The sequence below is a fragment of the Vipera ursinii genome (assembly GCF_947247035.1).
Source record: "Vipera ursinii genome assembly, chromosome: 1".
NCBI classification, from domain to species: Eukaryota; Metazoa; Chordata; class Lepidosauria; order Squamata; family Viperidae; genus Vipera; species Vipera ursinii.
In genome coordinates, this window is record NC_139512.1 from 112,922,849 (window position 1) to 112,947,658 (window position 24,810).

A 24,810-nucleotide genomic window follows, 5' to 3' on the forward strand; every position below is an offset into this window, starting at 1 on the left:
AGGGATCGTTTAAGTGATGATTTGTGATGATTTATATATTTGAAATTGGGTCTGCCAATCCATTGTTATTTTCTGTTTCTAGGGTTTTGAAAAATAGGATAAGGATAATGCATTTATTTAGCACGCTTTAAGCATTGAAGTGTTGAAAATATAAGAAAATATAAGATCATCTTTGCCACAAACCTGCAAAAAATGATCGTACTAGTAGTGCTTCCTTACATAAAGGAGAGATGGGGTTAAGAAAAATATAGCCAGTCTATATTTCATAGTTATGAAGCATTTTTAACAGTACTGCACTATACTTGCTTTACTTTTTCACTACTGAAGAGAAACTAGTGGAGTATTTCTAGTCTGTTTTTCCTTCACACAAATACATTTAGCATCAAAACTGGAATTTCCAATAGTCAGTCTTGAGAGCAGTATTTTCAGATAATTAATAAGAAGGAGAAGAAATGGAGTTACCTTACATGGAGGTGATGGAGGCCAGAGCGCTCTCATTGTACACAATTCAATTTGTGCCAGACGGAAGGAAGTATAAACCAACAGAAATGCAGCTGATTTTGTTTTGTTTGTAGATAGTCAGTGGGGAATATATAGGATACAGCTTTATTCACAATTGGATGGAATTCATGTTTGTATTTCTGTGCTTCTCAAGGGAATACCGGTAAGCCAATGGAACCACTTGCATAACCAGCATCACGCCAAACCCAACTGCTTCCGCAAAGACCCTGATCTCAACACGCACCCTATCTTTTTCAGCCTGGGGAAGAAACTTTCTTTTGAGGTAAATAAATAGAAAGTCTTAGACAGACAAAAGATCAAATTAAAATGAAATCACATTTAATTTTGCTATAGTTTTGTCCATGTTTTTTCCTGGCCCTGTTTATTTTGGAAAGGTAGCTTCTCTTAAAGATCAGGTGCAACCCTGAGGCCACAAAAGCGTGTGTACGGCAGAAATGGAAGAGACACAGATCAAACAATCTGTGACATAGTAACATGCAAAGATCAAACTTTTCAAGAATCTATATTGTAAAGAATGGGTCATGACAACATGAGCCTGATGTGGAATTTACATAGTTGTCAATTTACCTGTTTGCTCTCTTTCTCCATGTTCAGCTGGGAAGGAAGAAAAAGAAGTATATGCCTTACCACTACCAACATAATTACTTTGCCTGTAAGTGTTTTACCATGTTCACAGGAGCCTAAATTTGGAGGAGAATAATAACCAATAAAGTCATATATCAGCACTATAGAGCAGAACAGACTAAGAAATCAATGCTATATAGGCCAGGATTACTTTTATTGGAACACCTAGCTTAACCAGATCTTGTGAATATAAATGTGTTTCCTCCCCTTATGTGAACCTTGGAGCTGCCTGAGACATTTACTCAAATTACTTTCTTGGAAAGGGCTCATTGCCTTGATAGCAACTCTTCCTCCTGGCTTTCAAGGCCATTCCCTCTTCCCTCTACATCAGATCTTTAACTCAGTCACTACAGAAATTCCCTGATGAGCAGTGGGGCCATAGGTCAGGGATTAAGGTGGTTGATTTAATGGAAAATGGGATTTTATTTAATTGAATTTCTTTACCGCCCTTCTCCCGAAGGACTCAGGGCGGATTCAAAGGCAGATGCTGTTTTTTTTCTTCTAGGATATATATGTATTTTAGTCACACAATCATTTCTGTATTCTCCTTTTGCATTTTTATATTAGTTTTCGCACCATTGTTATTTACGGTTGGCATCCAATTGACTCCTTATCGCCATGTGTTTAAAAGAAGAAAATGGTTGGTAAGTCAATTTGTAGGCAAATTGTACAATGAAAGCCAAGGAATGCTTGTCACAGCTGCAAAGAGCTGACCAACAGTATCTACCCTGATGTTAACAATTAGCCTGTTCCATTGGGTTACCTCAGACATTAGTGAAGTTATCTCCAAGACTGTGAATCTTTTCCAAACCAACTTGAAAATCAGAAAACAAGCACGCACTCCTCCAGGCAGTGGAAGTGTCAACAGTGGAGCAGAAAGTGAGGAGCAGCAGAGGAAGAGATTGCCTGGAGATTGCATTTCTAACTGCTATGGATATTGTGCTGCATTTGCAGAGTGATGGGGGAGAGATTATCTGGGGCACTGATATGGGGAGTACAGATACAGTTTAATAATAATAACAACAGCAATGCTCCACAGTTAGATATATAGTGGGCAGAAAACTTAAGTCCTCCCCAAGGGTGCAAAAATAACTCTACTCAGGTTGAGTCATGTCACTATCCATTGCAATTCTCAGCCACTGCAAAAGAAATGGAGACCTTTAGTAGCTTCAGGAATTCCACTTCTGTCCTACAGCAATTCTTTCCATTTTGATGTAAAGCAAGGTTTTTGTAGAAGTGAGTCTAGTTATGTTCCATCCTCACTTTTTCACCATTTTTTTATTAAAGAGTTTTACAAAAACAAGATTTTACAATATATCCCCAAATCCCCCCACCCCAAACCCGCCCACTCCCCCCCACTTCCCAGAGCTAAATACAGGATTATAGTTATAATAATCATATTCTAAATAAAAAATTTGCATAATATACAATTAACCAAATTCATAATGTGCTTTAACTCCCCTTTAACATAACTACATACAAAGTACCAACACTAAGATCAATAACAATATCCCTCTAAAATCTACTCATAAGCTAGATGGAAGTCACTTTTTCACCATTGTGGGAGTTTTGCTACATGCACAAATGAAGAGACCCTGAAAGTCCTTCAGCACTACAGTGCAGATTGCCTATTACTCTGCATTTATTGCATTATAGCCTTTAGCCTCTCTATTTGCCACTTTGCAGCTAATTAATCTGAAATTAACAGAGCAACTCATAATAATGATCCACCTGTTGTTACTGTTGTGCTCGACCCCAAACCACCCCAGTGATGCCCTCGCCGTGATGTCCCGTTGCCTGGAGGCGGTTCGGGTCTGGATGGGGAGGAACAGACTTCAGCTCAACCCTCCCGTTGCCTGGAGGCGGTTCGGGTCTGGATGGGGAGGAACAGACTTCAGCTCAACCCTGACAAGACTGAGTGGCTGTGCATTCCGGCATCCCGGGACATTCCAAATGTTCCATCTCTTTCTATGGGGGGTGAACTTTTACCCCCCGTGGATAGGGCTCGCAACTTGGGAGTCCTTCTAGATTCGCGGCTTACTTTGGAAGAGCATATAGTGGCCGTGACTAGGGGGGCTTTCGCCCAGGTTCGCCTGGTGCGCCAGTTGCGGCCCTATCTAAACCGGGATGCCCTGTGTACAGTCACTCATGCGCTCGTGACCTCTCGCCTTGACTACTGTAATGCTCTCTACATGGGGCTTCCCTTGAAGACCACTCGGAGGCTCCAACTGGTACAGAATGCGGCCGCGAGAGTTGTCTTGGGAGTTTCCCGGTACTCCCATGTTACACCTTTGCTCCGCGAGCTGCATTGGTTACCAGTTGTCTTTCGGGTGAGGTTCAAGGTGTTGGTTACGATCTTTAAGGCCCTACATGGCATGGGTCCGGGTTACCTCAGGGACCACCTGCTGCCGGCATCGACTCCCCTCCGCCCTGTGCGTTCCCACAGAGAGGGCCTCCTCAGGGTGCCGCCAGTCAGGGAATGTCGACTGGTGGCCCCCAGGGGGAGGGCCTTCTCTGTGGGGGCCCCGGCTTTATGGAATCAGTTGCCGGTGGAGCTCCGGATGGCACCAGACCTTCGAACTTTCCGTCGGGGCCTGAAGACCCATCTGTTCGAATTAGCTGGTCTGGCCTGATGGGGATTATGGGTTTTTTAATTGTTTTTAATCTGTATTACTGTTTTATTGGGCAAGGGTTTAATTCTTTTTAATCTTTGTATAGTGTTTTTTGTTTTTTATATATGCCCTGTGAACCGCCCTGAGTCCTACCAAGGAGAAGGGCGGTATATAAATCAAATAAACTATAACTATAACTATAACTATAACACTCTTTTTCTTTGACAGGAGCTGTTTATCAATCTTTTCTTTAACTTCCGTGTCTGCCTCATGTATGTTCCTTTAATGGGATTTAAGAGCTTTATGGTTTACTACTGGTTAGCCAGGTAATAATAATAATGTAAAACTCTACCCTGCTGCTATCACCCAAATGATGCTTTTAAACACTGTGAAGCCAAAAGGAGACCTTCAATATGTACATAGCTTTGTACGTAGCCAAAAAACCCCAATGAGCACTCCATTTCTTGTTGACTTAATATGGGGATATAAAACAAATAAACACATGTTAAAATTAGTATACACTATTATTGTTCTTTTCACATGACACAATGGTTTCTACACAAGAGCAAGTCCTATTATAATCATAAGGCTTTTATTTGCTATGGATGTAGTTACTTAACATAGATTTGAGAGACGCAATACAAATCTTCCACAAGGTGCATGCCACCAAAGGGCAACATGTAATTTATTTATTTATTTTATTTATTATATTTTTATACCGCCCTTCTCCCGAAGGACTCAGGGCAGTGCACAGGACAATAAATACAAAACAGGATACAAAAGTTAAAAGCAATTAAATAAATGCCCAAGGTTAAAACAATAATTAAGACGTATTAAAACCCCAACCCTAACCCATCAGACCAGGTCAGATTGCTCAAATAGATACGTTTTTAGATCGCGTTGGAAGAAGCGAAGGCCAGGGGCCATCCGGAGCTCAACCGGCAAGCGGTTCCATAGGTCTGGCGTGCCCACAGAGAACGCCTTCCCCCTGGGGGCCACCAATCGACATTCTTTGATCGGAGGCACCCTGAGGAGGCCCTCTCTGTGGGAGCACACTGGACGGAGGGAGGTTGACGCCGGCCGCAGGTGTTGCCATAGGTAATCCAGACCCATGCCATATAGGGCTTTGTAAGTCATTACTAACACCTTGAATCTCACCCGGAGGGCAACCGGCAGCCAATGCAGCTCGCGGAGCAAAGGTGTAACATGGGAGTATCGGGAAACCCCCAGCACAACTTGCGCGGCTGCATTCTGCACCAGTTGGAGCCTCCGAGTGGACTTCAAGGGCAGCCCCATGTAGAGAGCATTACAGTAGTCTAGATGAGAAGTCACAGGTGCATGAGTGACTGTACGCAAGGCATCCCGGTCTAGATAGGGTCGCAACTAGCGCACCAGGCGAACCTGGGCAAAGGCCCCCCTAGTCACAGCTCCAATATGCTCTTCTAAAGAGAGCTGTGAATCTAGAAGGACCCCCAAGTTGCGTGCCCTATCTACGGTGGGTAATAGCTCACCCCCCATGGCCAAAGATGGGATAATCGGAATTTCCTGGGATGCCGGCATGAACAGCCACTCAGTCTTGTCAAGGTTGAGTCGAAGCCTGTTCCTCCCCATCCAGACCCGGACCGCCTCCAGGCAGCGGGACATCACATCGAGGGCATCACTGGGGTGGTTTGGGGTCAAAATAAAAAGCTGGGTATCATCAGCATATTGATGATACCCAACTCCAAAACCACGAATGATCTCACCCAGCGGCTTCATATAGATGTTGAACAGGAGGGGCGAGAGAACCGATCCCTGAGGAACTCCACAAATGAGAGGTCTCAAGGTCGATCTCTGCCCCCCTTCCAACACCGACTGCGAGCGTCCCAGAAGGTAGGAGGAGAAGCACTGGAGAACTGTACCTCCCACTCCTAACCCCCTGAGACGTCGCAGCAGGATACCATGGTCGATGGTATCAAAAGCCGCTGAGAGGTCTAAAAGGACTAGGACAGAGGAGCAACCCCTGTCCCGAGCCCGCCAGAGATCATTCACCAGCGCGACCAATGCCGTCTCCGTGCTGTACCCGGGCCTGAAACCCGATTGGTACAGGTCTAGATAATCAGCTTCATCCAAGAACAAAGGGAGCTGTTGCACCACCACGCTCTCAACAACCTTCACCAGAAAGCGAAGGTTGGAGACCGGACGAAAGTTGTTTAATATTGCTGGGTCCAAGGCAGGCTTCTTGAGGAGGGGTCTCACCACTGCCTCCTTCAAGGCAGCGGGAAAGCTACACTCACTCAAAGAGGCAGTAATCACTGCCTGGAGCCAGCCTCATGTCCCATCCCGGGCTGCATAAGTCAGCCAGGAGGGACACGGGTCCAACAAACACGTGGTGGAGCTCAGCTTCTCCATGATCTTGTCCACTTCTTCAGGAGTCACAGGGTCGAACTCTTCCCAGATTACATTGACAAGGCTGCCCGTATCCTCATCGTCAGACTCTGCCCAGTTGGAGTCCAGACCAGTCCGGATCCGAGCAATTTTGTCTGACAGAAATCGACTAAACTCCTCGGCTCGACCCTGCAAGGGTTCCTCCCTCACCTCCTGATTAAGGAGAGAGCGAGTTTATTTATTTATTTATTTATTTATTTATTTATTTGATTTGTATACCGCCCTTCTCCCTAAGGACTCAGGGCGGTTAACAGTGACATAAATAACAGAATGCACAAATACAGATATTGAAAACAAATTAAGCCCTAATTTTGCCCAAATGCAGAAGATAGTTACCTTAAAACAATAATTACAACAGAACCCGTCAGACCAGACCGGATTGCTCAGAGATATGTTTTTAGGTCGCGACAGAAGGAGCGAAGGTCGAGAGCCATCCGGAGCTCAACCGGTAAACGGTTCCATAGGTCAGGCGCGCCCACAGAGAACGCCCTCCCTCTGGGAGCCATCAGATGGCATTCTCCGAATGGCAGAACCCTTAGGAGGCCCTCTCTGTGGGAGCGCACTGGACAGAGGGACGTTGACGCTGACAGCAGGTGATTCCTAAGGTACTCCGGAACCATGTAGTTACTCTACTCTAATTTTATTTATTTTTATTTTAATTCCATTTATATCCCGCCCTTCTCCGAAGACTCAGGGCGGCTTACAAGCTTAGCAGTAGTCTTCATTCTATGTATATGCCTGCTTATTAGGGTTTTCACACACACCCCAAGCGGCATTATTACAAAGTCAGCTTATGTCTATGTCTATATTGTTTGGGCTTTTTAACTTAAAAAATGATATGTCATCCTTCCTCAACCTCACCTCAAACTAGTTTATAACATATAAAAATGAAAGTAAATGAAAAATAAAAAGAACATAGCTCACCATTAAAAAGAGCATAGCCCACCACAATGATATTGAGCAAAGTCCTGTTATTGTTTGGTTATCATCAATTATCAAACTATTACTTACCAAAACTTTTACAGCCTCCAACTATGTCTCAAATGTACTTTACTAATTACCAGAGGGGTGTCAAATTGCCGGCCCATAGGCTGGCCCCATCACGCGGAAGCCGTGCCCATCCCATTGCTGGCAATGGCAAAACTATCCCGATATGTTGCGTGACATCACGTGATATCGCAAGTTTGACAGGTTGGTAGAGGAGTAGAAATTTCTTTAAAGATTGGCCTGGTACTTCTTAGTCTCAGAAAAAAAACATTATTTATTTGTCCTGCAATTCATAGTTGGAGAAAAACTGCATCTCAGTGGCTTTATCCAAGGAATGAGGGCCTTTGGGGAGCTGCTTCCATATGCATATACAACCCGTCTCCTATCTTGTGTATCTCAAGGCAAAAGGCTTCAAAGGCAGTTTTGCTGTCATGCCATTTTGCAGCCCTTAAAACCATCTCAGAACTTGTTGGATCAATTAGCCTTAAGGCTGATCCTGCACCAGGGAAATGAATGATTTTTAGGTTTCTTTAACATTTTCATAAATCAGTCCTCTGTTACAATCTGGCTAGCAATCTACTTGAAAGATTGTTTCCTTAACAAACTGACAAACACACATATACGTGCTGCAAAATGCCTAGATGGTGCATGGGGAAGGACTAGAAACCTCTTTGAGATTTTCTGTCAGGTTAGAGGAAGGTGGTGTTTGTAACTCATATGCCCACTAAAAGCTCTGGAGACAATGCCCCTAGTGATATTCAAGCCAGAAGAATTGATGTTTAGTGGCTGGGATTCTTGGTGTTAGCTGTTGGCCAGTTCAAACTGAGCAACAATCGGCTCAGGGTGAAATGTGTGGAATCCAAACTTGCAAATATATAATTAACATTGAGCTAAAAGTGTTTTGATCAATTGATAGTGAGAACACAGTGGAGAAATCAGGCTGGTTTTAAAATATATTGAGAATTATTTGCAAATGGGAAGAGAGATGGTGGAAAAGGAGTTGTGAAATCTTTGCCCCTTCTTTAGAAACTAAGTCGAATTTAAGCACTTTTATCTACCTTTCCTGCCCAATGGGTAATCCACATGTGGGCAGTTCATCATGTAATGAATAATACTACTTGCTTAACTGAGAACTCTGAAGAATGTGAGTTTACACAGCTTTAGAATACCGAAAACATCTAACTGGATATGAGGGCTTAAAGTGTGATAGATTAATCTATCTCGGTTTGGAATCCGACTGGGCAGAGTCTGATGACGAGGACATGGGCAGTCTTGTCAATGTTATCTGGGAGGAGTTCGATCCTGTGACTCCTGAAGACGTGGACAGGATCATGGGGAAGCTGAGCTCCACCACGTGTTTATTGGACCAGTGCTCCTCCTGGCTGGTTTATGCGGCCCGGGATGGGACACGAGGCTGGCTCCAGGCAGTGATAACTGCTTCCTTGAGTGAGGGTAGTTTTCCCGCTGCCTTGAAGGAGGCAGTGGTGAGACCCCTCCTCAAGAAGCCTGCCCTGGACCCAGCTGTATTAAATAACTTTCGTCCGGTCTCCAACCTTCGCTCTCTCGCGAAGGTTGTTGAGAGCGTGGTGGCGCATCAGCTCCCTTTGTTCTTGGAGGAAGCTGATTATCTGGACCCGTACCAATCGGGTTTCAGGCCCAGGTACAGCACGGAGACGGCATTGGTCGCGCTGGTGAATGATCTCTGGCGGGCTCGGGACAGGGGTTGTTCCTCTGTCCTAGTCCTTTTAGACCTCTCAGCGGCTTTTGATACCATCGACCAGGTATCTTGCTGCGGCGTCTCAGGGGGTTGGGAGTGGGAGGCACAGTTCTTCAGTGGTTGTTCTCCTACCTTCTGGGACATTCACAGTCAGTGTTGGCAGGGGGGCAGAGTTCGACCTTGAGGCCTCTCGTTTGTGGAGTTCCTCAGGGATCGGTCCTCTCGCCCCTCCTGCTCAACATCTATATGAAGCCTCTGGGTGAGATCATTCGTGGTTTTGCAGTTGGGTATCATCAGTATGCTGATGATACTCAGCTTTTCATTTCAACCCCAAACCACCCCAGTGATGCCCTCGACGTGATGTCCCATTGCCTGGAGGCGGTCCGGGTCTGAATGGGGAGGAACAGGCTTCAGCTCAACCCTGACAAGACTGAGTGGCTGTACATGCCGGCATCTCGGGAAATTCAGATTATTCCATCTCTTACTATGGGGGGTGAGTTATTACCCCCCGTAGATAGGGCTCGCAACTTGGGGGTCCTCCTAGATTCACAGCTCTCCTTAGAAGATCATATAGGAGCTGTGACTAGGGGGGCCTTCGCCCAGGTTCGCCTGGTGCACCAGTGGCGACCCTATCTGGACCGGGATGCCTTGCGTACAGTCACTCATGCGCTCGTGACCTCTTGTTTAGACTACTGCAATGCTCTCTACATGGGGCTGCCCTTGAGGACCACTCGGAGGCTTCAACTGGTGCAGAATGCAGCCGCACGAGTTGTGTTGGGGGTCTCCCGATACTCCCATGTTACACCTCTGCTCCGCGAGCTGCATTGGCTTCCAGTTGCCCTCCGGGTGAGATTCAAGGTGCTGGTGATGACCTATAAAGTCCTACATGGCATGGGTCCGGATTACCTATGGCAGCACCTGTTGCCGGTGTCAACCTCCCTCCGTCCAGTGCGCTCCCACAGAGAGGGCCTCCTCAGGGTGCCTCCGATCAGAGAATGTCAACTGGTGGCCCCCAGGGGGAGGGCGTTCTCTGTGGGTGCGCCAGACCTGTGCAACCGCTTGCCAGTTGAGCTCCGGATGGCCCCTGACCTTCGCTCCTTCCGACGTGATCTAAAAACCTATTTATTTGAACAAGCCGGCCTGGTCTGATGGGTTCGGGGTTTGGGTTTGGGTTTTAACATAGCTTTTAACTATTGTATTATATCGAGCATAATTATTTAAACTTTTTTAACTTTTGTATTTTGTATTTTGATATTTATTGCCCTGTACACCGCCCTGAGTCCTTCGGGAGAAGGGCGGTATAAAAATTTAATAAATATAAATATAATATAATACAAGATTGTTATAAAACACCATAGCTTTAATTCCCTGCTTTTACCTATAAAAATTTACTTTTCCATATAGTCTGTTAAGGCAATGATGTGGTAATAGTAATTATCATGTCATGCTTTTGGCTAATAAAAGCAAAGTAGTTTTTACTAGTGAATAAACTGTTTAAAGAATTTGTTTGAATGACTATTGTTACTGCTTGTATGTCTACACAGGTATTTAGAAGCTGCATGGTTTATCTGGGTCTCACAGATGAATCACATTCCAATGAATATTGACTATGATCAGAATTTAGATTGGTTCTCTGCCCAGGTGAGATAGTTTCTATTTAAAGGGGAAGTTTCCTTTCTTTGGATAATCTTTTATTCACAAATGTTGGTTCCTTAGTTCTGAAACACAGGGGAAGATTATGCTGCTATTTTCTTAAACATTTCATGCCCTTATCTTCATGGGAACATAGTCTTATAAAGAGCAAGTAATGCAAATGGAATGCCTATGGTGGCAGCTAGAAATCTCTCTCATATTGCAGTTTCTGGGAAAACCACAATTGCTCAGTGATGCCCTTTTTCTACTTCAATTCACATAATTGTTCTTTTTGTGGTTATGAACCAGATTTTCAGTGGCATCGAAAATTAACTTTGTAAGAACCATTGATCTACAGCAGGAGTGTGAAACTGCTGGCCTGCGGGCCAGATGTGTCATGCTGAAACCATGCCCACCCCATTGCTAGCAATGAAGAAAAAGTCATGATATGTCGTGACATGTCATGTGATGTTGCAAGTTTGACACCCCTGATCTACAGAATGAGAACATAGAGCCATACATATTGTTTCCAGATAGGAGTGGCCAAACATTGATGGTGAGGGAGGAAACACTGCCATTTTCTCTTGATATTGTAGAGAAGAACATATTGGAGGAAATCTAATGCTCCTGGTGGAGCAATCTCCAGCAATCTCCCCAGAGAATGTTTATGTTTATGTTTATTGGACTTATATACCGCCCTTCTCCTGTAGGACTCAGGGTGGTTCACAAGGAATTTAAAATAGCAATACAAATTACAAAAGTTAAGAACAATTAAAATAATTAAATTTAGTCCTTGAATAAAATGAAACCCCTATTAAACTCCAATTAAAACCCAATTAAAATAAAATTAAAATTAAAATTCTCAGTCCTGGCTGGAAAGCTCAAAGAGCCAGGTCTTCAGGTCCCGGCGGAATGAACGAAGATCAGGGGCAGTCCTGAGTTCTACGGGCAGCTGGTTCCAAAGGGCAGGCGCACCAACAGAGAAGGCCCTCCCCCTGGGTGTTACCCGCCAGCAATCTTTTGCTGGCGGTACCCTGAGAAGGCCCTCCCTGTGGGAGCGCACAGGACGAAGGGAGCTTGATGCCGGCAGCAGGTGTTCCCTCAAATATCCCGGACCCAAGCCATTTAGGGCTTTATAGTTCATCACCAGCACCTTGAATCTCACCCGGAGGGCAACTGGAAGCCAATGCAGCTCGCGGAGCAGAGGTGTTACATGGGAGTATCGGGAAACCCCCATCACAACTCGCGCGGCTGCATTCTGCACCAGCTGAAGCCTCCGAGTGGTCCTCAAGGGCAGCCCTTGAGAATGTAGAATGACTGTGTACATGTGGGGGGAAAACAACCCAATGATTTTTTAAAAGCATTTTTTCATACTTTCTCGCTGCCCTTTTCCTTTAGGGCTTTGCAACAAATATTATGGGACTGGAGATTGTGTAGGATACATTCTATGTCTGTAACACTAAAATTTCACACTGTGGTTTAGGTAAGGTAATTAAGGGATGAGTCTAAATAAACAGATTATATGAACTGTCCTCTGGCAAGCATTAAGCAATTTAAACATGACACCTGAAACCTGATCACAGTGATGTAAGTCAACAAGAGAAACAGCATATAATGTTGTAACATTTAATAACAGATGGCTTCTGACCTATTACAAAATGAGAATAAGAGATGATGAAGACAGGTGTTCTATCTTTTTTTAACAGTAAATCATGGCTAGTTGTATATCATCTTGTAGGTCCTCCAAATATAAACTAGTGCCATTCTTTATTATATAATTATTGTTTGCACAACCTTGTGTTAGCCATGTATATATTTCATTTGGATTCCACCTTTTCTTTATGGGGCTTACTTCCAGTTTTTAAGGTAGCTCTAAAGTTGGTTTATTCATACACAGTTTTCCTGTTCTAATTTCTGTTTTGTTTTGTTTTATGTTTATAGTAGCATGATATAACTCCTGGGGGTGGGAAGTTGTTAACTGCTAATGCATGTTTATATTATTATTTTTATTAAAATTAAGGGGTACATTAATTCATATGATTTTGTTATACCCAGTTTTGATTTCTGTTTGGAATAAAACTAAAGCCCATAAAAGTAGTTTTATGAAAAGTTTTATATTAAATATTATTTTGAATATATTCCAAAATCGTGGAAGTGATCTCAATGTGTTTGCTAATGGCTGTAGAATTGGATGCTACTGTCCTTGATCCTAACTAATGTTCTAACTTTCACAGAAGTAATCACATAATATTTTCATGTTTACTTCTAAAGAAATAGTTCAGTAAGGATGGCTCTCAGAGAAGTCAACTTCATTTTGGATTTCATCCCACGCATATAGCATCAGTGGAATAGTTGGCCTGGATTGCCTGGCCTGGATTCAGAAATATTTCTAATGTCTTTCTGGGCAGTGACCATACTATAAATGTAAAAAACATCTGGAAATGAATGAAGGTCTATAATACTGTAAATTGATAGAATTACTGTGCTGTTGGTAGAAACTAGGAAGAAACATGAAGGAAGTCATTGAAACGCTACATGTTTTAATTTCTCCCTTAGCTCACAGCAACATGTAATGTGGATCAATCTCTATTCAATGACTGGTACACTGGGCACTTAAATTTCCAGATTGAACATCAGTAAGTACAAGCTATATGGGAAGATTGTACAGTTTATAATGCAGGTTTTGTGCAGCTTTTATCCCCACTAAGCACTAGGTGTATGTTATGGCTCAAGTTTTAATGCAAACAATGGCTGTGGCCAAGAGTTTTGGCTATGTCTAAAGAAGGCAGATCTTTTCCCAGTTATACATGCTGTGGCCATTCCAGACTAGACTTTGTGACCTATCATGTAAAAATGCATAGAAGCAGTATTTCATACAAAATACAACAATGAAACTGATGTCTAGAGCTGGGCTTTTCATATCTTACTTCAAGTTTAATAGCAGATCAAATGGTTGATAATTATAATTCATTTCTGGACCAAGTCAAATGCTGGGGTTTTTTTAACTTTCAAAATTCTTAACTGGGTGTATAAAACCTGTGAGCACCTCCACAATTCTGCTGAACTGCAGCTCCTAGTAGCCTAATACAAAGGGTCTCATTAGGAAGGATCGTGGTTCAGCAATAATCCAAAGAACTTTAGCTGGTTCATCCCTGTCCAAAACTCTTTGGGAACCAGGCAGGTGAAAGATTATCTCTTGTATGAACCTGCCTGTATGCCCTGAGATGGGAAGGGCAGTAATGACAGCAGGATCCATATTACAGAAGTATCTTCTACCTTGTCCTCTTGACAGTTTTTCCTCTCTTTCCACAGTCTTTTTCCAACCATGCCTCGTCACAATTTTTACAAGGTGGCTCCCCTGGTGAAATCCCTGTGTGCCAAGCATAACATTAAGTATGAGTGCAAGCCCATGATGACTGCTTTTGCAGATGTAGTGCGGTAAGTACGAGCCCCAGGAAAGTCCATTTGCAGGCATTTCGTCATGGGGAGATCAGTGGGGCAAGAGAATATCTCAAGCGGACAGTGGCGGGAAAGAACTCACTGCTGTGAAAATGTGCTTTTGGTGAATGTGTCCCCTGTTCTCTTTCCCTCTGCAGCTCCCTGAAGGAATCAGGAAAGGTCTGGCACAAAGCTTATTACCAGGAATAAAATAAATACCAGCGAGGAATTGGGATGGCTCCGTTGTTATGAACACCTGCTGTTCTCTCTTAGCCTTTGTGATTTTAAAATCATTTTAATAATAATAGTTTTTATCTATTGATTGAGTGCCATATAACAACATTATAAAACAGTCAGTTTTCATGAGTTTGACGTCCATGTACATTTGATGAATACATAAATAAATTATCTTGAAAAAGAATCTCATGCTATCCTCCCAATCCACAGCCCAAATATTTTTCATGGAGGGATGGATGGATACAGTGGTGGTGAACAGGGGCGTGTTGGGCGGAGTGGGGCGGGTAGGGTGAGGGTGGAGGGTGGTGGAGAGGGAGGTGGGCGGTTTGGGGCACTCAGTGTCTAAAAGGTTCACCATCACTGGATGGATGGACAGACAGACAGACAGACTAGAAAAGCAGAGGCCAACATGTTAAATGACCAAGACTATTCAGAGTCACAGCAGCCCTTCTCCCAAAGGTATGTGACCAACACCCATGATGACGTAATCACATTTTGGGTGCTTGGCAACTGGATCACCTTTTACAGCAAGGGTGGGGAACTATGGTCCTTTTATGAGCTGTGGACTTCAACTCCCAGAATTCCTGAGCCAGCATGGTGTAGTGCAGAGCTTTTCAACGTTTTCACAGATTGTACCACTTTTAGGACATGACAATATATCAGTACCACCAGTGCTTAGCAAGATGTGAAAAAACTGATGACTAAAAAAAAAGGGGGGGATTTTGGGTTTTACTGATTAGATTCATTTGTTGTTATAGAAATGGCTAGTTTATTATATTATGGAAAAGTAAAAAAGTTAAGGTTCAATGTTAATGCTTCCTTCTACTGCAAAAGAGAAAGTCTGTTCTTTCCCCCCTCTCCCCCTCACTTTTTCCTCCTCACTGTGTCCTACTATTTGCTTTTGTATTTTTGTATTTTATTCTATAATCTAATAAAATATTACAAACTGTAGAAAAAATGGAAAAAGTACCAGTTTTAATTTCTTTGGTGGCTATTCCTTTGCTGAATCACTTTCCCATTGCACTGATAAATGGATGATGAATTTATCCATGCTTATTAATATGCACTACTACCAGCTAGCTCAGGGGTCTTGAAACTTGGCACTTTTAAGACTTGTGAACTTCAACTCCCAGAATTCTTCAGCCATCATGGCTGGATGAGGAATTCTGGGAGTTGAAGTCCACAGGTCTTAAAAGTTGCTACGTTTGTAGACCTGGGCTAGCTGGTCAGCCTATCTTAGCTATCCTTCCACAGTGTAGTAAGAATGCACCCCCCCATCCCTTCCCTATAGCCTTAAAGAGCTGTATTGAAGGCTGTGAATCCCAGCAAAGCCGCAGGCACAGATGGGGTCCTGGGGATAGTGGTCAGGAATTGTGCCGATCAATTAGCAGGGGTCCTGACAAGGATTTTTAACATCTCCTTGCAAACGGCATGTGTACCATCGTGCTTGAAAGCAGCTACCATTGTTCCAGTCCCCAAGAAAACTGCAGTTGAGTGCCTGAATGAATACAGACCTATTGCACTAATGTCTGTAGTCATGAAATGCTTTGAAAGATTGATTCTCCAACATCTTAGGGCATGCCTCCCAATGGACTTTGATAAACATCAATTTGCCTACAGGGGAAATAGGTCAACAGACGATGCCATAGCTACTGCTTTACACTCTGTAGCAAGTCATCTCGAAAGACCTGGAAGTTATGTCAGGATGCTCTTTGGTTTTTTTTATTAAAAAGTTTTAGAATACATTTTATCTTTAACAAACAACAAAAACAAAACAAAACAAAAAAAAGAAAAAGAAACCCCCCCCAGCCTCCTTCCCTCCCACCCTCCCCAACCCTCCCCAACCCCACCCTCCCTTTCCCCTCCCCCCCTGCTTCCCAGAGCAGAATACAGGGTATAAAAATACTAACAATCATAATCTAGCTTACGCAAACAATCCTGAACTATATAGACTATCGAACTTTAACTCATATAGATAAACTCCAAACATATATATATATATATATATCATATCAATAATTATTCAAAAACAAGATAATACTTTTCAATCTACCCAATAAAAACAATCACAAATAAAACAATTTATATCAATTGTCTAATGCTGTTCTTCTTCCCAACTAAGCTTTAAATTCATATTATCCTGATATATTATACAAATTAAAATACCATAGATTACTTCCAAACTTAATTTTTTTTATATAATCTCATCATTCTTATATTCTTATATTATATTACCTACTCCAATATTGCCCATAAAAGTATTACAAATTAATTTCAATCACACATAAAACAATTTATATCAGTTTTATAAAACTATTCTTCTATCCAACTAAACTTTAACATACTAAAACCAAATTTATACAACCTTTCCTTCTCCTAATGTATTATACAACTTAAAACACCATACATTACCTTCCAGGCTTAAAACTTTCCATCCAAATAACAAAGCATAACCTACAGAATATCAATAAACACTACTACAAATCTTCCCAATTAAATTTTCATAATCATCTTAAAACTAAAGCAACACAAAATATTATATAATTATTTTATAAGGGTGAAAAATGAATCCCCAAATACTTAATCCTTCTAGCATCCTTATTACATTATTATCTCTTGCAATTATGCAGCTAAATCCTCAGGTTTGCTTCATTCTTCCAGAAGCAGCACACCTCTTCCAATTTCTGGCTTCTCCCGTGGTGATGAAATTTGACCCACTCCTGTAGCTTTCACATCTGTCTGCGTTAACCCTTCAACATCTTGTGAATTCTCTCTGGAACGTTGAGGCTCTCTGTCACCTTTTTTCTTTGTAGACTCCAAAGACGATATGGGGACTGCTTTTAAAACATTACTATAAAAGTCACGTGCCTGAATCACCGTGGTAAGACAATGCCTCGTACCTTCATAAGTCACCACCATACCCTCTGGTATTTGCCATCTAAACTTAATATCACGTCGTCTCAATTCTTGTGTCAAAAAAGCAAATTCCTTCCTTATTCTTAAAATTCTTGCAGGAATCTCTTTTAAAATCAAAACTTTTTGCTCATCCATTACAAAATCAATATTATAGGAGGCCTGGATAACTTCATTTCTAATCTTTCTCTTTGTGAAATAAACCACCACATCTCTGGGTAATTTCCTTTGTCTTGCAATCCTCGAATTAACACGGAAGATTTTATCTATATCTTCCATTATTTCATCTGCTGGTCGCTCCAACACCCCTTCCAAAACCTCAGAAACCATTTTCGTCAAATTTTCCTTAGGATTTTCTTTTAGGCCTCTGATTCTCAAAGCGAACTCCATCTGAGAACACTGTGTTGAAATCAAATCATAATCCATTTTCTCTATCACATTTTCAGTTTCTGTCATTTTGGCTTCCATTCTAATATCATTTTGAACAAGATCTTCCACTTTTTCATCCAAAATCTCAATGCTTTTAGCCAAATTTAACATTACAGATGTGATGTCTGCTCTCATTTCTGCTAATTTCTCTGTAAACTTCTCCTCCAACTTTTTCTCCATTATCTCAACAAATTGTTGCATTTGCTTTTCCATAGTTTCTTGGAGCAAACTCTGCAAATCTTTTACTGTAAAAGCTGATACAGATTCAGATGCAGAGGACAATAAAGTTTTCACCGAAGACTGCTGCCTCAGGGCAGGAACTTTAGAAGATATAGCCGCCATTTGCACCCTCTATTGTTAACTACGCACTTTCACATGCAGATTCAGCAGAGTCCATTGAGTTAAAGATCAAAACATCATCTTCACCAAAATCTCCTGCATCGCTCTGCCTGCGTCCTCGTTCTCATAAGCTCTTCCTTGCTAGCAGGGATGGTTGCGAACGCCCTGTTCTGCTCCAAAAAACCCGGAGCAGAGACGCCTCGCAGTCTGGAGCATGCCCAGGCTTCGGGGGGGGCTCAATCCTTCCGCCACCAAAACTCTAAGTTCTGGCGGCCCCGGAGAGCTCTACCCCTACCTGGACGCTCACCCCCTCCTCTTCGCCCAAGGTGGTGGCTTCCAAGCCGCCGAACAGCTGATCGACGCTGTTTTCGGCGGCTCTACGGAGCCGCGAGGCTGGCAGCCAAGAAATGGCTGCCTCCGGCGTCGCCTTGCCATCTGGAAGCCGCTCTTTGTTGACTACAGCTCGGCTTTCAACACCATTTTGCCGAGCATTCTCATCGAGAAGCTGACTGACTTGAAATTCTCCCCCGCCATCTGCGATTGGATTCAAGACTTTCTTAGGGATCGGTTACAAACAGTGAGGGTCGGGTCTGCTTTGTCAACCCCCCTGAATCTTTGCACCGGCACGCCACAGGGCTGTGTGCTTAACCCCTACCTGTACTCTTTATACACTTATGATTGTGTATCATCTGACCCATCCACTGCGATAATCAAGTTCGCAGATGATACAACTGTGGTGGGTCTTATTACAGGTGGGGATGAGACAGCATATAGGGCAGAGGTACAAATACTATCCATATGGTGTAGTAACAACAACTTGCACCTAAACATCGGCAAGACGAAAGAGATGGTGTTAGACTTCCGGAGAAAAAAGGAGGAACCTGCCCCACTTTACATCAGGGAGGACTGTGTGGAGAGAGTTTCCTCCTTTAAATTTCTGGGAGTCTACCTCTGTGAAGATCTGACCTGGAATGTTAACACAACCCAGGTGGCTAGAAAGGCCCAACAGAGGCTTCACTTTCTTAGGGTCTTGTGGAAGAACAGGGTAGAACAACAGCTAATGACCCTCTTTTACCGGTCTACTATAGAGAGCGTCCTCTCGTATGGTATTGTGGTTTGGTATGCTGGTCTGACAGCTGCAGACAGGAAAGTATTACAGAGGGTAGTGAGCACAGCACAAAACATTTTGGGCTGTCCCCTGACACCACTGGATGACATCGCCAGGGCTCGTTGCCTTGGAAGAGTGAGGAAGATTCTCAGGGATGACTCACACCCTGGATGGTATTTCTTTACTCTCCTACCATCTGGTAGAAGATATAGGAGTATAGCCAGCCATACCAACAGACTGAAAAATAGCTTTTATCTGTGGGCTGTTAGGCTTTTAAATGGGATATAATCTCTGTGAACTTATGCAGAATTGACTTGGGAGGCCGGTGTGTGGTGTAGTTGGTTCACATGGTGTGGTAGGATGGAGGGTTTGTTGTCACTGTGTGTTGGGGGGAGAGAGCATGGGGGGAGGCTCAGCTAATCTCAATGTACACATGTACTTTGACAATAAAGGTTTATTATTATTAAAGACACAGAAGTCAAGTGCAAAGCAAGAAAGGCTCATAAAATAAGGAAACACATAAACTCCGAGGTTTTTTTTCTTTAAGGTGCCTCAGGGGTGTCACATGTCACAATGTTGCAATCCGAGACTGAAAGGCTCCAGCAATTGTGAAAAACTTTAGCTTTAAAATTAAGCCTGTTTACCTTCAAAGACCCCTTCATGGATTACTGCCTTGTCGTGGCAAAGCGGCTTGTGTAATTCAATGAAGCTATGAGCTATGCTGTGCAGGGCCACCCAAGATGGACAGGTTATAGCAGAGAGTTCTGACAAAATGTGATCCACTGGAGAAGGAAATGGCAACCCACTCCAGTATCTTTGCCATGAAAACCCTATGGACAGTACCAAAAGGGAAAATGATATGACGCTGGAAGATGAGCCCCTCAGGTTGGAAGGCATCCAATACACTACTGGGGAAGAGCAGCGGGCTAGTACTAGTAGCACCAGAAAGAATGAAGCAACTGGGCCAAAGCCGAAAGGACGTTCAGCTGTGGATGTATCTAGTGGTGAAAGGAAAGTCCAATGCTGTAAAGATTTTTTCTCTATAGGAACCTGGAATGTAAGATCCATGAATCAAGGAAAGCTGGATGTGGTCAAACAAGAGATGACAAGACTGAACATCGACAACTTAGGAATCAGCGAACTAAAATGGACAGGAATAGGTGAATTTAATTCAGATGACCATCAAGTATACTACTGTGGGCAAGAATCTCTTAGAAGAAATGGAGTAGCTTTCATAGTCAATAAAAGAATAGGAAAAGCAATACTGGGATACAATCCCCAAAATGACAGAATGATCTCAGTTTGAATCCAAGGCAAACCATTCAATATCACAGTAGTCCACGTCTATGCCCCAACCACCAGTGCTGAAAAGGATGAAATTGACCGGTTCTATGAAGCCCTACAGCACCTTATAGAACTAACACCAAAAATGATTTCCTTATCATCATGGGGATTGGAATGCTAAAGTAGGAAGCCAAAAGATAACTGGAATAACAGGCAAGTTTGGCCTTGGAGTACAAAATGAAGCAGGGCACAGGCTGATAGAATTTTGTCAAGAGAATACAATGGTCATAGCAAACACTCTTTTCCAATAACCCAAGAGACATCTCTACACATGGACATCACCAGACGGTCAACACAGTAATCAGATTGCCTATGTGGTCTACAGCCAAAGATGGAGAAGCTCTATACAGTCAGTAAAAACAAGGCTAGGGTCCTCTGTCTCTATGGGTCTGTAGGGCTTGGCAGGGGACTCCTGGGTCTGGCAAGCAGTCTGATCTGCAGACAGGATTTTCCACTCACCCGAGTATTCAATCTCAGCTGGCCTAGCTGCTCCGAGGCTCCTGGAGTTTCTGCTGGGCTTAATCCACTCTGATGACCAGTCCAATTCTCCTGGTTGTTTGGTTCTAGCTCCCAGCTGGGAGGATTGCTGGAACTCTTTCCCTGCTGGCTTCTTTGCTGGCCCTTCCCCCACTGTGGTGGCTGCTGATGCCGGGGAGCTGGCTTCAGGCAATTTTACTCCCTCCATTATGGGATCTTCCCCAACTCTTTGCCAGACTGCCTCCCAAACTTGGAGACAGCGACAGGAGGTCAGGACTCCTTAATTAGTTTAAAAAGTAGTGTGGATTCCAGCTTGATGTCAAGTTTCTGACGTATGGGCTTTTCAAGTGACTCTGAGGCATTGTTTACCTTAAAAGTCCTTTATTAGCCTAATACACTGGCAAATGCTTGCTCGAAGGAAGCTGGAATCTGAAATCTCTGCCCCTTGCACAATATATTAAAACACAATTCTCTACCTTTCTAATTTTGTCATTAATCATATTCTCCAATTAATTTAAAGAATCAGTTTCCCTTCTGTTAGAAAACCTGCCAAGGTCTTATCTTTTTAGTTAGAGATGGCCTTGAAAGGTGCAATCCTACTCATCCCCCTCCCAACCTTAAACTAAATGTCTTAAAGCAATACACAAGTTTAACATATTAAATAGCTACTTCTTCATCTCTTGTCAAGCAATAACATTTGATGTTAGCAGTGTTGACAGCCTGGAGGTGTACAAGATCAACAGGAGACTAAAGACCTTCCTTAGGAATTCAAGGGGTCTGTGGAAAACAATACTGGAAATCAACTCAAGAAAGCTGAAGAGACCACTCAAAAGGGAGAACAAGATCCACACTATCAACACATATGCCCTGTCTGTCATCAGATATCCTGCCAGCATAATGAGTTGAGCAAAGCAGGGCATGGAAGCTGCTGATGTGAAGATTTAGAAACTCCTCAGAATGTATGGAGATTTCCATTCAAAGTCCAACATACAGAAACTGTACACCACTTGGAAAGAGAGTGAGTGAGTGACAAAACTACTGTCCTGGATGAGACCCAGAACATCCTGATGTAAATCAATAAGATGGTACCCAAAGGTGACCCTCTGACGGAATGCCTGATGCAGCAACAGACATGGGAGGAAGATGAAATAAAGGAAATGCCAGAGAAGACTCTACATGGGATATTCCATTGATAGATAGTTGAGGTGGCAGACATTGGGAAATCCTACCAGTGACTGGAAAGGGATGAATCAAAAGGCACCATGCTCCAGATCCATAGAAGCAGGTACCAGATTGACAGGACTCAAGGTGCAGACTATGCAAAGAGGCCTCAGAAGCAATCTTACACATAGTTACAGGGGGTAAAATGCATGCAAAAACACATACCTTGAATGGCACAACCAAGTAGCTGGCACCATATACAGGAACATGTATAGAGTATTTGGGGCTAGACACTCTGAAGTCCAGAAGGGAGACTCCACAACAGATTGTGAAGAATGAAAGGACTAAGATCCTGTGGGACTTCCAGATCCAGACTGACGAGCAGATACTGGCCAATCAACCAGACACCATAGTAGTAGACAAATACCAGAAGACAGCAGTGATAATAGATGTAGCAGTGCCAAGTGATAGCAACATCAGACAGAAAGTGCATGAGAAACTGGAGAAGTACCAGGACATGAAGGAGGAACTGGAAAGGATGTGAAAAGTCAAAGTCAAAGTAGTTTCAGTAACATTAGGAGCACTGGGGGCTATGACTCCTAAACTGGGAGAGTGGCTCTAACAGATCCTAGGAATAACATCAGAGCTCTCTGACAAGAAGAATGCAGTAATAGGAACAGCTAAGATTCTGCATAGAACCTTCAAACTCTCAGGCCTCTAGTAGATTACCTGAGATTGAGAAAGACTTACACCACCCAAGGAGTGAGAATAGAATGTGTATGTGTGTGTGAAGAGGTATTAATAGAAAATAGAACATAGATTGGGGAGAGAGAGAAAGAGAATAAATATCAAATATAGTGCAAATGCTTTTTATGCATCACAACTGGTTTCAAAATTAAGCAAGATCTGGCTTCCGGTTTGCACGCGTGGTGCTTGTGGATGTGCAGAAAGAGTCCGCTCCCTGCCGTCCGATCTTTCTTCCCTGGAGGACCCTGAAAAGGGTTGAAAGTCGCCCTGGAGGGATGACCACCACGAGGAGGCCCTCCTTGTGATTGCAGAAGGGCAGCAGCCCTCTGCTTGAATCTGGAGCAGCTCCTTTGGCCCAAAGAAGAAGAGATCGGCCATTAAGATGGCCGATCATTAAGCCGCTCCATGCCAAAAGCGCAAAGCACTATCTAGCACTAAAAAGCAATCTGGAGGACCTGGGTGAGACTTTACCTTTCTTATTCCCCTAACCATCTTCCTGTGGGACTTTTCTGAAAATTTCCTCCCCCTCCTTTGAAAGAACAGTGATTGTATACTTGGGGAACAAATTTTTAAAGCCTTAAAGCCTTAAAAGAAATCAAGTGACTAAGCAAAGAAATCAAGCAATCTTATATGTGCTTATTAAAAAGCTTCTATTTTTGGTGGGGATCTACTACCCTATTTTCTGTTTAAGCTGTGAATTAAGGAGAAAAAGAAATGGACTAATTGTACAAAAGCTTTATATTAATCTGGGGGGAAAAACTTTACATCTTATTCTATATGCTATTGGTGACATCTTGTGGTGAAACTTGGTATAGCAAGTAAACCTTTTTCCTATTGTGAGAGCTGACTGAATAACAGAGCTGTCCTTGACATTACTTTCAAGATAAGAGTGGGAACACCTGGCACTGAAAACAACTCTTAGGAATAGTGGAGATGGATAGTCATTGACTTTTATTAAAATAGCCTCCATGAAAGACTTAGTTGTAAACACCAATGAAATGGATGAATATATCCCACCACTTAATTACAAACTGATACTGGACACAATCTTGGCAGTAACTGAGCAATAAGGCTCCTCTCATCCGTGATTTGGTTGAGGAGGAGCGTGCGGACCTGGCTTGCACTACAGAGACCTGGTTGGGCCCAGAGGGAGGTGTTCCTCTGGTCGATATCTGCCCACCAGGTTTCCGGGTGCTTCACCAGCCTCAGGCTCAGGGTAGGGGCAGGGGTGTGGCGGTAGTTGTGAGGGAGACCTTATGTCCGCGGGAGGCCACCATTATCCAAATAGTAGGGTGTGAGTCTCTCCTCTTGAGATGTGGCCCTAGGGCTCAGTTGGGCTTGCTGCTGGTGTACTTTTCGCCTAGTCGCGTAGCAGCAGCCCTGCCTGAGCTTCTCGACATCCTCTCAGGGTTGGTGGTTGAGTTCCCCAAATTTATGATTTTGGGTGACTTCAATCTACCATCCCTGGGGGGATCATCTGAGTTGGCTCGGGAGTTCGTGGCTTCCATGTCAGCCATGGACCTGGTGCAAGTAATTCAGGGCCCGACTCATGGGGGGGGTCACACGCTCGATTTAATTTTCCTATCTGGACGGTGGTTAGATGATCTGGGTGGGGGTTCCCCAATTGTTATGCCCATGTCATGGACTGATCATCATCTTCTGCGGCTGGTCTTCCATTTTGCCACTCCCCATCGTGGGGTCGTTGAACCAAGATGGTTCCGCCCTAGGCGCTTAATGGACCATGAGTGGTTCCAGGCGGCGCTTGGGTCCCCACCTGCCGCCTTTGCTCACAGCTCGGCCGATGCCTTAGTGGAAGCCTGGGAAAAGGCAGCCACGGAGACACTCTACCAAGTTGTACCCATGCGGCCCCTAACCCGGTGCAGATCCCAGTGGGCTCCGTGGTTCTCTGCGGAGCTCCGGGAGATGAAGTGTCGGAGACGGGGCCTAGAGAGCTGTTGGAGGTCCAGCCGGTCTGAATCCGACCAATTGTGACTAAGGTCCTCTATGAGGTCTTATCTCGTGGCGATGAGGACGGCAAGGTCTAACTACTTTGCTACCCTCATCTCATCCGCAGATAATTGCCCGGCCGCCCTGTT

The 24,810-nt window shown here is 43.6% G+C and overlaps 1 protein-coding gene across 1 annotated transcript in view; it reads left to right on the forward strand.

Moving 5' to 3' along the window:
* Positions 1 to 14,169, forward strand: part of LOC310631687 (acyl-CoA (8-3)-desaturase-like) — a gene marked incomplete at both ends in the record, with an annotated part of 37,044 nt that extends 22,875 nt beyond the window's left edge. Inside the window, 8 exons of the mRNA XM_083348343.1 lie at positions 656 to 784; positions 1,117 to 1,174; positions 1,714 to 1,790; positions 3,987 to 4,084; positions 10,434 to 10,530; positions 13,078 to 13,157; positions 13,834 to 13,959; positions 14,118 to 14,169. Of these exons, the coding sequence (XP_083204469.1) occupies positions 656 to 784; positions 1,117 to 1,174; positions 1,714 to 1,790; positions 3,987 to 4,084; positions 10,434 to 10,530; positions 13,078 to 13,157; positions 13,834 to 13,959; positions 14,118 to 14,169 (717 nt within the window). The remainder of the gene's footprint in view (positions 1 to 655; positions 785 to 1,116; positions 1,175 to 1,713; positions 1,791 to 3,986; positions 4,085 to 10,433; positions 10,531 to 13,077; positions 13,158 to 13,833; positions 13,960 to 14,117) is intronic.
* Between the last annotated feature and the right edge of the window lie 10,641 nt (positions 14,170 to 24,810).